The following is a 14280-nucleotide window of genomic DNA, read 5'->3' as shown; positions in this document are numbered from 1 at the left end:
GCTTGGTGGATCTGTTGGTTAGCGCCTGAGTCCTTTGACTCTGGAAATTGAGACACAAATTCTACCTTCACTCACAATTGAAAGCAAATTTGGTGCACCTCTTCCTACTCCTACCATAGATTTGTCACCTTCAAAGAAACAAGCAGCAGTCACACAAGGATTTTGGGAATGTGAGGAAAAATGGTTAGACAAATGGGTCCCTTTCTGGGCACTTGGAAAATTTGTGGGGCTAGGAAACAGTAACTGTGCTGTTCAGCACTTCATTCTGTATAATTGATTCTAAGGCCAGAATGGACCATTATCTTCCGCTTCTTCTTTAGCCTCTGTCAAATGCACCCTTCACTGCAGTATCTGCCGTCACTCTCCCTCTATACTGCTCGCCCCCTTCTTTCCTAGTATCTTTTTATTTAAGGTTGTAGAACAGAGGTCGGCAACCTTTCAGAAGTGATGTGCCGAGTCTTCATTTATTCCCTCTAATTTAAGGTTTCGCGTGCCAGTAATACATGTTAATGTTTTTAGAAGGTCTCTTTCTCTAAGTCTGTAATATACAACTAAACTATTGTTATATGTAAAGTAAATAAGGTTTTTAAAATGTTTAAGAAGCTTCATTTAAAGTTAAATTAAAATGCAGAGCCTCCCAGACCAGTGGCCAGGACCCGGGCAGTGTGAGTGCCACTGAAAATCAGCTGGCGTGCTGCAGGTTGCCTACCCCTGTTGTAGAAGTTGGGTTGCACTAGACTGTATCTCACTTCTGTCATTGTCGATACACCATGTTGCAGACCTGCAATTGTGTACCTCTTCTGTCAGCAGGAGACAGGCTTACTGGTTGAAGTCAATATAAGGGCCACATGCCCAGTATAGCAGATGGTGGTCTCCAGAGCTGGGATCAAGCTGCTGGAAATGAAAAATAATGCTTAAAATACCTTGCCTTGAAGCATCTGACAGACATCATTGACCCTCACAGCCCTTTTTACAGATGGGGAAACCAAGGCATGAAGTGTTGAAGAACCTTTACCAAGCTCACAGAGTGAGTCAGTAGCAGAGCCAGGAATGGAGCCCTGGGGCATGAGTCCTAGTCCCCACTTCTAACCAGGAGACCATTCCTCCTTGTGGGTGGGCTGTTGTACTTTATAAAGTCTGCCTGTCACACTGAGAAGAAGAAATGTGTAGAATATTGTTAACCCGAATTCTGCTTGTACACAGGTGCCTGATGGAGCAACTGTAGCTCTGGTCCCACGTCTGACCAAACATATCCCCAGGGAGAATCAGGATTACATCCCTGGAGAGAGTGAGTCTGATGCTGAAGGCCTCATAAAATAGTTTCACAGAGCCCATCAGCTTGCAAGCTAGGACTTTGTTCTCCCAGGCAATAAGTCTAACGTTATGGTAACACCCAATAGCTACTGGGTGAGTTGGGCCTTCCTCGCTATTAGCATTGACAGGATATCCAAACTGTCAGCACCGGGGGCTTCTGTAAGTGTCTGGGAGCCAGAGGCCCCTAAAAATAGGGGAGCAGGCAGGGCCAGCAAGGAGAGTCCAGCTTGAGCTGGAATCTTCTGGTTGCTAACCGCAGAGGCTGGGTGCAATCCATAGCTAATAGGCCCACCAGTTAATAAACCTAGGGCCTGGGCACAATCCCTATCTTGCTGCATGTTCCCTTAGTGCAGAGAAATCTTTTTTCTTATAAGGGCAGCAAGTGGCTCCGAGCACTGTGGCCAGTCTCTGAGAGAAGCCTAGAGATTTCAGTAGTATTTGTGTTTCAGAAACGCCGATGCTGGAGGATGCAGATGAGGGTGGAATAAAACTTTGGCATCTAGTAAAACCAACTGAAGAGCCAGAGCTCCCCAAACACAGGCGAGGAAGCTTACGGGATCGGGAGCGAGCCAAGGCCATTCCTGAAATTTATTTGACACGTCTCCTCTCTATGAAGGTAGGAAAGAACATAATGTTGGATTAGCTAAACTAGATCATGCCTAGGATACTTCCTTCCACAATGGCCAAGGCTTGGGGCTTTGGTACTAAACCCTCAAGCCCCAGGGTGTGTTTTGCCAGCTGTGCAGCACTGCACATGAAGAAATAATTCTTTGCTGCCAAGATTACGGATATATTTATTTGTTGGCTTCCCTGTAACTCCAATACCATAATATCTAAGTTACATATGCTAAGGGAGTTAGCCTTCCAACAGCCTTCTAAAGGAGAGAAATGTTATTCTTCTTCTTCGAGTGATTGCTCACATCCATTCCAGTTAGGTGTGCGCGCCGTGCGTGCACGTTCGTCGGAAACTTTTTACCCTAGCAACTCCAGTGGGCCGGCAGGTCGCCCCCTAGAGTGGCGCCGCCATGGCACCTGATATATACCCCTGCCAGCCCACCCGCTCCTCAGTTCCTTCTTACCGCCGTGTCGGTCGTTGGAACTGTGGAGCGTGGCATAGCTGTCCTCCACGTCCCTAGCTCTCCTTGTTCTACGGTTGATAGTTGTAATTAGTAGTTAAGTGCAGTTAGTTATATAGTTAATAGTGTAAATAATATTTGTAGATATTTGTTAGCCGGTTTGGGCCGTAGCCCTTCCCGGCACCCGGAACCGGGCTCATGCCTGGTTCGCCGGGCTTCAAGCAATGTGCGGCCTGTAAGAAGCCGATGCCGACCAGCGACCCTCACAATGCGTGTCTAAAGTGCCTGGGGGAATCGCACAGATCGGACAAGTGCCGCATTTGTAAGGCTTTTAAGCCTAGAACAAAGGAGAGAGACCAGAGACTTAGGACTCTCCTCATGGAAGCGGCACTCGACCCGGCAGCTTCGCAGGCCGTCACCTCGACACCGGCACCGGATCGCGCTGGCACCGGAAAGACTCCCCGGCACCGACCTTCCCCGGCACTGGGTGCAGAAGCAAGACCCTCGAAGTCTGCAACTCCATCCAGGCAGACTCGAGTGGAGCGCCCGGCACCGACATCTGCCGCGGCGCTACCGGCACCGTCGACTCCGGGCCCGGAGGGTCCGTCGAGTCCGGTCCCGCCGAGCTCCCCCATAAGATCTGGGGTTGAGCTATTGGTCCCATCGACGCCGGAGACCTTCGCCTCGGCACGGGACCTCATTGCCCTGACTGAGTCAACTCAGCCTCCACCCCCGGTACCTCCAGTGCGGGTAGCGTCCAGGGGCAAACCTATGATGAGAGCGCCGTCTCGGGACTCACGCTCGCTGTCGAGGTCCCGACACCATGGTCGCTCAAGATCCCGCCGCCGCTCGCAGTCCCGGCACCGCTCCCCTCGGCGGTACCGGTCGTACTCGCGGCACCGATCGGCCTCCAGACGGTCTGGTTCCAGCCACCGATGCTGGCACAGGGACTCTAGAAGCCAGTCCCGCCGTCGATCAGCACCCCGGTCGACCTCCCGGCACCGAGCTGGTGGCAGGTCCCGGTCGACCTCCCGACACTGCGTCGGTGGCAGGTCCCGGTCCCGATCCCGGCACCGAATCAGCGGCCGGTACCGGTCCCGATCCCGGCACCGAGTCCAAGACAGACCCCGGTCCCGATCCCGGCACCGGTATTCCCGGTACCGGTCCCCGGCACCGAGAACATCTTCGGCGCCAGGACGCGGAGACTCTTACCAGCCGCGGTCGGCCCCTCCATGGCCTTCCAGACAACCGTCGGTGTCATCGCAGGCGGACAGTGTATATGCGCTGGGCACTGACAGACAAGCGGCCCTTTTTCAAGACCCTCCGCAACAGGACCAGGGTCCGCAGCAGTGGGGGTTCTGGACACCCTGGGCGTATCACCAAGCCCAGGGCCCCCAACAGCTTCCTCCTAGGCCTGCAACGGCAGAGCACAGGGCGCCGGAGGCGTCATTGTCTCGCCCCCCTCCCTTCCCAGACGGGGAGGACGGGTCAAAGCAACAAGACCCTGATCTCCCTCCTGAGCCAGAGGCGAGGGCTGAGGCGGACCCCCCGCTGGACACTCTCTTGCCGGGGGTCTCCTCATCGTCTTCTCCCGATGAGGCGGTGGCTGGCACTTCCTCTAATAGCCCTCCTCCGCTAGATCTCAGGGCACATCAGGACCTCCTCAGGCGTGTAGCACAGACTTTGAGCCTGCAAGCTGAGGAGGTCCCTGAGATCGAGGACCCCGTCGTCAGCATCCTCTCCTCCGATGCTCCCACCAGGGTCGCCCTGCCCTTTATTCGGACGATCCAGGCCAACGCCAATACGATCTGGCAATCGCCGGCCTCCATCCCCCCTACTGCACGGGGCGTCGAAAGGAAGTACATGGCCCCCTCCAAGGGCTATGAGTACCTCCATATTCACCCGACACCATGCTCCCTGGTGGTACAGTCGGTGAACGAGAGGGAGCGTCATGGGCAGGAAGCTCCAGCCCCCAAATCCAAGGAGGCCAGGCGTATGGACCTCCTCGGCCGCAAGGTTTATTCGGCGGGGGCCCTTCAGCTCAGGGTTTCCAATCAGCAAGCCCTTCTTAGCCGCTGCGCCTTTAACTCTTGGGTGGCAGCGGATAAGTTCAAAGAGCTGCTGCCACAGGAGGCGCATCAAGAATTTGCGGCGATTCTTGACGAGGGCAAGAAGGTTGCACGAACCTCGTTGCAGGCCTCCTTGGACGCTGCAGACTCGGCTGCCTGTACCCTCGCCTTGGGGGTGACGATGCGCCGCATCTCCTGGCTTCAGGTTTATACAGTCTTCCATAAAGATAAGGTGCAGCTGAGACCGCACCCTGCCTTTCTCCCCAAGGTGGTCTCAGCCTTTCACGTCAACCAGGAGATCTTCCTCCCAGTTTTTTTCCAGAAACCTCATTCTTCACGCAGGGAGCAACAACTCCACTCGCTTGATGTCCGTCGGGCTCTCGCGTTTTATGTGGAGAGGACCAAACCGTTCCGCAAATCCCCTCAGCTTTTCGTGGCAGTAGCGGACCGCATTAAGGAGCTTCCCATTTCCTCGCAGAGGTTATCCTCGTGGGTAACGTCCTGTATCAGGACCTGCTATGACTTGGCTCACGTTCCTACGGGCCGTGTGACTGCGCACTCTACCAGGGCGCAGGCATCGTCGCTGGCTTTCCTCGCCCGTGTGCCCATCCAGGAAATCTCTCGGGCAGCGACCTGGTCATCGGTCCACACCTTTGCTTCCCACTACGCCCTGGTCCAGCAGTCCAGAGAGGACGCAGCCTTCGGATCTGCAGTGCTCCATGCCGCTACTTCTCACTCCGACCCCACTGCCTAGGTATGGCTTGGGATTCACCTAACTGGAATGGATGTGAGCAATCACTCGAAGAAGAAAAGACGGTTACTCACCTTTGTAACTGTTCTTCGAGATGTGTTGCTCACATCCATTCCACACCCGCCCTCCTTCCCCACTGTCGGAGTAGCCGGCAAGAAGGAACTGAGGAGTGGGTGGGCCGGCAGGGGTATATATCAGGTGCCATGGCGGCACCACTCTAGGGGGCGACCTGCCGGCCCACTGGAGTTGCTAGGGTAAAAAGTTTCCGACGAACGTGCACACGCGGCACGCACACCTAACTGGAATGGATGTGAGCAATCACTCGAAGAACAACAGTTACAAAGGTGAGTAACCGTCTTTTCTCGTATTCTTCTTCAAGTATATGTCCATGTGGATCCCACTTTAGGTGGATGTGCCCCATACATGTGAGATCAGAATCCTTTGAACATCAATGTCCATTGGGTCATGCCTGCACCATGCACATGCTCGTGCACCTCTCCTCCAACAGCATAAAAGGCAGGACCGTTGGAATCGTCATTCAGTCCCTTCTTACCTCCTGCAGCAACAGGGTGGAATGAGTGGCATTTGCCTGCTGCCCTTAGCTTCAGCTGCAAAAAATTAGGTAGTTATGGTTAACTCTCTTTAAAATTCTCCCGTATTTTATTTTATTCTAGACATATAAAAAACCCAAAAAGCTAAATTTGATTTGTCCCTTTGTCCTCTGTGCCTCTGTCTGGGCCAAAATGCCAGATTCAGAGGCCTTGAGCATCAAACCATGTCCATCCTGCAATGGTCTCATTCCACTCGCAGATGGTCACAGCCACTGTATGGTTTTTGTCTTGATGAAAGCCATGTGCTAGGTTGCAGCTCGCTGTGTTTTTCGTTCTCCACAAGAATGAGGAAGACCTGGGACACCCATCTGAAGCTATAACTCCTCAATCAATCATCAGGACCCCAGTACTGAATCCAGCCCGCCAGGTTCTTAGGTGCCAGCCTTAGCTGCTGTGCCATGGCGATGCATTGAATCAGCACCCCTGACCAACAGCCTTCATGCTAAAGGCCTAAAGGAGCCAGGCCCCTGAGTGAATGGACAAGCGACGCTCTTATTGGGTACCTGTACAATATAAAACTCTTAACAGGAAGAGGAAGCTGTCTCAGCAGCTCTTGACTACTGCTCTGGACTGCCCCCCAGCCCACCTCAGCCCCTGGGCATTACAGTTTGCTTAGACCCCTTTTGGTCTCCTCATAGGCTTATCCTACCAGAAAAAGGTATGGAGTCCACAAGTACAGCACCGCAGGGCCCATGGAGACACTGAGTCTCCAGGAGCAGATCACTGGTCTATAGGCAGAAAAACCAAGCCTTACTGGCCACCGTGGATCAGCTTCAGGCAGAAAACCGCTCGCTGCAAGAACAGACCACAGGACTGCAAGTGGGAACGTCTCCCACAGCCCCATGGCCCATGTTGCCTTCAGAACCCAAACCCAGGGTATTGCTACCAGAGTGCTACAATGGGACCCCTAGCAGTTTCAGAGTTCTATGAGCCAGTGCAGGCTCCATTTCCTGTTATGGCCCAATGCCTGCCTGATGGATCAGGCAAAGGTGGCATACTGACCACTTGGGACACTTTCCTGAGGGCCTTTGTGACAACCTTTGATGACCCACGCTGAACTTACAATGCAGAGGTGGCTCTACAGGGAGTCTGGCAGGCCTCAGGATCAGCTGCAATGTATGCAGCCTGGTTCTGATGTCTGGTGGCAGATATGGCTTGGAATGAGCTGGCCCATCTACGCCAGTTCTGTTTTGGCTTCGGCAGAGAAATAAAAGATGTGCTTGCCCTCATGAAGCCTCTTGTAGATCTAGGTGCATTTATTGTCCAGGTGAAGAGCCACACTTGAACCACTCAGGAGCCCTCCCCACACCCTGTGTTTTGGATGCTGGCTTACGTTCTTCCACTAGGCATGGATTCTGATAACTTCCAGCACTCTTCTGTCTGTTGTCTCTGATGGCTATACCATCCAATTTCAGGCCTTGCCCCACATCCCTTTTCGGGGCAAAAAAAGCCAAAGATATATGTGTCTTCTCTGCTTTGCCTAGGAGCCAAAGAGGAGGCATCTCTGGAGTTCAGAGGAAGAGGTTCTATTCTTGAGATTTCCTTATCTTGAAGTAAAAAAGGGTGGGGGGCCTTTATCCCATCCTAGACCCAAGAAGACAGAATAAATGCAGACACCATCTCACATTCAGGGTGGCAGTGCTTGCCTCCATCATCCCTTCTCTCAAGCTCAAAACTGGTTCATGACTTCTGACCAAGACTCATATTTCTCTATTGTGATCCATCCAGCCCACAGGAAGTATCTGCGTGAGGCCCAATAACTACCAATACAAGGTGCTGCCATTCAGTCTCTCCACCTCAAAGTGTCTTCACAAAATGCCTAGCTGTGGTGGTGGAACATCTGAGAAGACAATGTGTTCATATCTATCCATACCTGGATGACTGGCTGATCAAAGGCAGGTCTCATAGGAAGTCACCACAGCCCTAAACTATGTCCTTTGCCATTCAGAGAGCTGGGTCTCCTGGTGAATCCACCCACATCCATTGCTCGGCTGGCTGAGAATAGTGTATCACTCCATGAGACATCAAAAGAACAAGCACATTATGCTTCCAGCTTACTTCCAATTGTCACTGAATTGGTGGTCAGGCCCCCAAGAACTTTCAAAAAAGGGTACCTTTCTCCACACCTTCATGCTGATCACAGATGCATCTGGACCAACTTCAGATACACAGAACTTGGTCCCAAAAAGGCATAAACCTGCATCTAAATGTTCTAAAATTGCAAGTGATCTTATTAGCTTCTGTAGCATTCCATCCTGTTTTACACAATTCCACCATGCAGGTTTTCAGACAACACATCTACAGTGTACTATGCAAACAAGCCAGGACTTGCCCATTCATCACTCCTGTGTGTCAGGAAGCAATCAGTTTATGGCAGTGGTGGGCAACCTGCAGCCCACGGGCCGCACCCAGCCTGTCAAAGTAATCCGCTGCCGGGCCGCTAGACAGTTTTACATTTGCTCAGCTGCCTGCAGCTCCCAGTGGCTGCAGTTTAACCCTGACAGGCTGCGTGCAGGTTGCCCACCACTGGTTTATGGACAGGGTGTCAACAATAGTTGGGTTTACACTAAATGTCAAGGAGATAAAGTGGCTGCACCTTGGAGAAGGGGACAACAGATTGTGTTGAAATGCAGCAGTGGTGAAGTTATCGAACAAGTGATGTGTACCTAGGAAGCTTGATCAGTGCTGATGGATTCCATCAAGGATGAGGCCTTAGCCACAGGTACTGGACAGAAACTGACAGAGTTATGGATGACTGAAATCACTACCTTTGGTACCCCAGTGAAAATTTATCACACCAATGTACTAACAGTATTACCTTATGGTCTGGAAGCAGCTATATTAAATTAAACAGACATCGGAAGGTTGGATGTAGTGGAGAGGAGAGTTCTTCAAAAGATGGGCAGGTTTAAAGTGGTATGATTTAAAGACACATGAAGAAATTAGAAGGCGAGTAGGATGTGAAATCAGGGTATGGAACTGGCTGCAGTCAAAAAGAGGTGATGGTAGAGAAACTGCAGAAGACAAACATGACAGGATGCCAAAGATGATAATGCAAACCCAAACAAGGTCAGTCCAAACTAGAGGCCAACCATCAATTAGATGGAGGGACACCATACATAGGGATGTGACGATGCTGGGCTTAATGGAGGAATAAGCCATGGACGAGAATGAATAGTGACACTATACTGCTCCCCATGCCTGTAAGGATGCTGTGGGATGAAAAGAAATGTCAGCAACACAGGGTAACCCCAATAGCTCTTCATCTTCCAGGAGCCAGCAATGATTTGCAGAAAATCCATTGCCAACCATGAGCAGAAAAGAATCCTGTGGCACCTTATAGACTAACAGACGTTTTGTTTGGAATACCCACTTCCTCAGACGACATGCATCTGAGGAAGTGAGTATTCACCCACGAAAGCTCATGCTCCAAAATGTCTGTTAGTCTATAAGGTGCCACAGGATTCTTTTCTGCTTTTACAGATCCAGACTAACACGGCTACCCCTCTGATACTTGCCAACCATGAGTGGAGCTCTGTAGAGCTCCATTGTCACCCTAATATCACAGAACCAAGCTCAGATACTTCAACCAGATAACAGATCATTGTATCAACCAGCCAGTATCCAGGCTGTCTGAGTGCTACTGACAGAGATTGCACTAGAAGATACCCTACTGCAAAGAAGAAAGTTCTCCATGAGGAAGACTTACTCCTCTAAATGGAACAGATTTTTAATTTTGGGCAGCCCAACACAACCGTGAACCATTGAAAGCCTCGGTACCTAAAATCCTCGATTTATATTCTGCATTTTTGAAACTCTGGATGCTTGTTCAGCTCCATCGAAGTCCATCTTGCAGCAATCTCAGCATGCCCCTCACCCAAGTAATCATGTTCATTTTTTTTCTGTATCTCGCAGTATCTAGATTTCTACTTGCTTATCCACCAGTCAGAGAACCCCCTCTGACCTGGGATCTTAATATTGTCTTTACAAGCTCCATGAAGCCCCTTTGAGCCTCTCTCTGTAGGCTCTTTATAGCGCCTTACTCGCAGGACCGCCTTGTTGCTCACCATCACATCAGCTAAACGGGTCAGTGAATTTGCATTGCTCATGGCTGACCCTCCTTACTCAACGTTCCAGAGAGAAAGGCGGTGGTGACACATCATTCCCAGTTTTTTCCTTAAGTTGTTGGACCTCCTTTGAAATGAATCTGTTAATCTCCTGCTTTCTTTCCCAAACCCCATTCCTCTCCAGGGACAAACTAACTTCGCACCTGGGATGTTTCACGAGACTTGTTCTATTATCGGAAAAGGACAAAGCCCTTCAGACAGACTCCTTGTCTTGTTGCTATCTCTGGTGCCTCTCAGGGGCAGGCCATCTCCCAGAAAATACCTCCGTGAATTACCCAGTGTGTTTCAATCTGCTGTCACATGGCTGCTACCCTTCTCCCTCCAAACATCGCACATTCCAGTGGAGCACAGGCTGCCTCCTCTGCTGTCTTCAGCTATCTGAACCCAACAAGGCAGCTACGTGGAGTCAGCCCCATGCTACTGTTAACCACTATGCCCTTGGCCTGGGGCAAGATGAGATGCCAGATTTGTTAGGTAGCGTCACAGTCAAGGTTCAGTCGCCTCAGTGTCACCTTCCAGGTGGGCCACTGCTCATCAGCCACTTAGGAAGAGATCCACATGGACGTGTACTTGAACTGAAAACAGTTACTGACCTTACTGCTTTGACATGTCATCCTCCCAGATCCCACGGCCCACATTCCAGCCCTGCTTTTTGCGAGCCCCTTTTCCTGCCATTCTGAATTAGTGACAGAACTGAGTGACGGTTGTAGCTGCTCTACCCTTTATGCCCTCGGGTGGGGGACCGGGGCACGAGGACACACATGGGGCAGGCATAGTTGAACAGCCACTCCTGTTCAAATATTCTGATATCCCATTCATGGGGCACATGCGTACCTACATTGGGATCCATGCAGACAACAGCTTCTCGTTGAAGGTAAGTGACTGTTCTTTGTAGATGGGAACTGAGTGTAGCCTTTTATTTTATTTTAAGTGAATTTTGTAATGCACTATTACACTACCGTGGGTTCAGCTCTGGTGGCTACAGTTTAAAGCTCAACAGAGTGAAAGTCATCTTTGCTACTTGCTTCAGATATAGTTTCAAGGAACACATAAAAGACCCAGGATAGTGACCACACATGTACTCACAAGTATAAGGTCTAGTCTGTTTTACAAGTTTTATTAAAGGGACAGTTAAAGTTATGATTAACCAAACATATAGAAATTCTATACAGACCTATGCACAAGTTACAAATATAGTCATACTCGCATTCTTTACAATATTCTTAAATTCTGATGGCTGCCTTGCTAATTGATTAGCAGTAGAGGGATGGTTCCTGCTGGAGTTTCTTCTAGAGATCTTAATTTTCCTAATCTGGATACCCTCTTTTTTATAATGTGATTTTGACTATACCTAATTAGCATTTATGCAAATAGTGTACCTGCAGTTAGGGCATGTGTTAGAAAAATGTGACTACCAGATACCTTGTAAGCAAAAAAATTACTCTTGCTGTTAATTTTTTGCACTATCACTCATTGGTACATCTTTTCCTGTAATCTTGTGGCATAGGGTCATTCTCTGTTCCCTTATTTATGTCAAGCATTTCTTAAACCTATGGCCTAGTATGGCTAAGCTAAAATCTCACAGGCCTCAGCCTGTAGGCCTTGCATTTCAGCCCTACTTACTTAGATACCTAATACATAATTATGCCTTCTGACTACTGACCAATCTTATATTTCTATAATCCTATAATTTAAATCTGTTTGGGATACAATGATTACATATGATATTTTAGTTAATCGTAACATAGCACAATAAATGAACAATAAACTAAAATCATTGGCTACATGAGACACAGTGATACTACTGTCTTGCGCAGGGATTCTGTGACATGGCTGAGAAAATAATCTCTTGAGTCTGTCCAATGCCTTAAACACAAGTCCACCCTTCTTCACATGCACCCAGTTTTGGAAGGTTGTGTTTCCTTGTTCATAGCTTACAGAAATAAAGACATGCTCAGCAAAGAATCCTGATTTTTTTCCCCTCCCTTATCCTTTCCCCAATAACAGTCGTCTTTACTGAGTTCAGTCTGGATTTCACTCAGACCATAGTATGGAAATTGCTCTCCTCGTTGTGTCTGAAGAAAGGACCCTTTTCCCTCTTATTCAGCTTGACCTATGAGCAGTCTTCAGCATGTGGACTGCACCATCGTGCTGGTTACTTTTGTTATGGACCATCTCTGACTCCTTCCTATCATGGTTCTGCTCACTTTACCCACCCTCAGACACCACCACTGGTTTCCCAGCCATTTGAGGATCAAGTTCAATATTCCCCTTGCATATAATCTGGTTCTGATTTGATGGGAGGGCTACTTCTGAATGAAGGAAAGTGACCTGCAATGAGCTGAAAAAAATTGAGATGGAAGAAATTAATCAGAAAAATGGGGAATGATAATTGAGAATTGCTTAAGAACACTTTACTAGATCCCCAAATGCCACAATCCCACAGTCATTGAAGAAGCCTGTACTAGTTAAAGAATTGACTAGGTTTAGAGGGGAAGTGAAGGCAGCTATAAACAATTAAACAATAATATATAACAAATGAAAGAAAGAGAAAATTGATAGTAATGAATATAAATCATAACCTGGGACTTGTAGAAAACTGACAAGAGCAGCAAAGGGACATAAGGAAAAATCTATGACCAGCAGAGTTAAGGACAGTAAGAAGTTTTTTAAGTAAATTAGGAAAAAAAATAATCCTAACAATGGTATTACTAGATAGAAATGGCAGAATTATGAATGGTAATCCAGAAAAGGCAGCAGTGTTCAATACATATTTCTGTTCTGTATTGGGGGGAAAAATAGATGATGTCATATCATATGATAACACTTTCTATTCCACAAGTATTTCAGGAGGATGTTAAAGAATAGCTATTAAAATTACACATTTAAATGAGCAGGTCCAGATAACTTGCATCCAAGGGTTTTAAAAGAGGTGGCTAAGGAGCTCGATGGATGGTAGTGTTGATTTTTTTCCAGTAAGACTTGGAACACTGGGAAAGTTCCAGAGGACTGGAGGAATGTCAGTATTTAAAAAGAGCAAAAGGGATGACCCAGGTAATTATAGGTCTTCCTGTCTGACGTTGCTCCCAGGGAAGAAAATGGAGCTGCTGATACAGGACTAGATTAAGAAAGAATTGAAGGAGAGTAGTATAATTAATGCCAATCTAGATGGGTTTATGGAAAATAGATCCTTTAAAACTAATCTGATTTTTAAGATTACAAGTTTGGTTGATATTAGACTTGGTACCAGTATTAGACTTGGTACCACATGACATTTTGATTGGTTGGGGGGAACTAAAAAGGTATTAAATTAACATGGCACACATTAAATGGATTAACAGCTGGCTAGCTCTTTGGTCACAAAATGTAATTGTAAATAGGGAATCGTCATTGAGTAGGTGTATTTCCAGTGGGTCCTGCAGGAATCAGTTCTTGGCTCTACGCTATTTCAAATTTTTATTGGTGATCTAGAAGAAAACAGAAAATCATTACTGATGAGGTTTTCAGATTCCCCAAAAAATTGGAGAGTGGTAAATAATGAGGACAGATCACTGATTAAGAGTGATCTGGATTGGTTGGTAAGCTGTGCTTAAGCCAACAACATGCATTTTAGTGTGGCTGAATGTAAATATATACATGAAGGAATGAAGATAGGGGGACTATCCTGGGACACAGTGACTCTGAAAAAGATTTGGGTGTCATGGTGGAGAATCAGCTGAACCTGAGCTCCCAGTGCAACGCTGTGGTCGAAAGGGTTAATGTGATCCTGGGATGCATAAACGGGAATTTTGAGTAGGAGAAGAGAAGTTATTTTACATCCATATTTGTCACTGGTGTGACTGCTGCTGAAATACTGTGTCCAGTTCTAGTGCCCAGAATTCAAGAACTCTGTGGATAAATTGGAGAGGATTCAGTGAAGAGCCACAAAAATGATGAAATAGAAAATTTGCCTTATAGTGATAGGTTGAGCTCCTTGAATCTGTTTGGCTTAACAAAGAGAAGGTGTCTTGTTTACAGTCTATAAGTACTTACATGGGGAATAAATATGTGATATGAGGCTCTTCAGTCTATCAGAGAAAGGTCTAACACGATCCAATGGCTGGAAGGTGAAGCTAGACTGAAAAGTGTAAATTTTTAATTGTGAGGGTGATTAACCATTGGAACAGTTTACCAAGATTTGTAGTGGATTCTCCATCACTGGAAATTTTTAAATTTAAGATTGGATGTTTTTCCATAAAATCTGCTCTAGGAATTACGTTGAAGAAGTTCTCTGGCCTATGTTATACAGGAGGTCAGACTAAGTGATCACAGTGATCACTTCTGGCCACGGAA

At 47.9% G+C, this 14280-nt stretch overlaps 1 protein-coding gene across 13 annotated transcripts in view; it reads left to right on the top strand.

Annotated features, from left to right (window-relative positions):
• PLXNB1 (plexin B1) overlaps window positions 1-14280 on the top strand; it is a 252065-nt gene that overhangs the window by 218630 nt on the left and 19155 nt on the right. For all 13 annotated transcript variants that reach the window (XM_030568223.1, XM_030568224.1, XM_030568227.1 and 10 more), the window contains 2 exons: window positions 1204-1288; window positions 1764-1930. In XM_030568223.1, the coding sequence (XP_030424083.1) occupies window positions 1204-1288; window positions 1764-1930 (252 nt within the window). The remainder of the gene's footprint in view (window positions 1-1203; window positions 1289-1763; window positions 1931-14280) is intronic.

The sequence above is a fragment of the Gopherus evgoodei genome, chromosome 7 (genome assembly GCF_007399415.2).
Source record: "Gopherus evgoodei ecotype Sinaloan lineage chromosome 7, rGopEvg1_v1.p, whole genome shotgun sequence".
Classification (NCBI taxonomy): domain Eukaryota; kingdom Metazoa; phylum Chordata; order Testudines; family Testudinidae; genus Gopherus; species Gopherus evgoodei.
The sequence above is the reverse complement of the archived record's forward strand: the minus strand, read 5'-3'. Positions and strand labels throughout refer to the sequence as shown.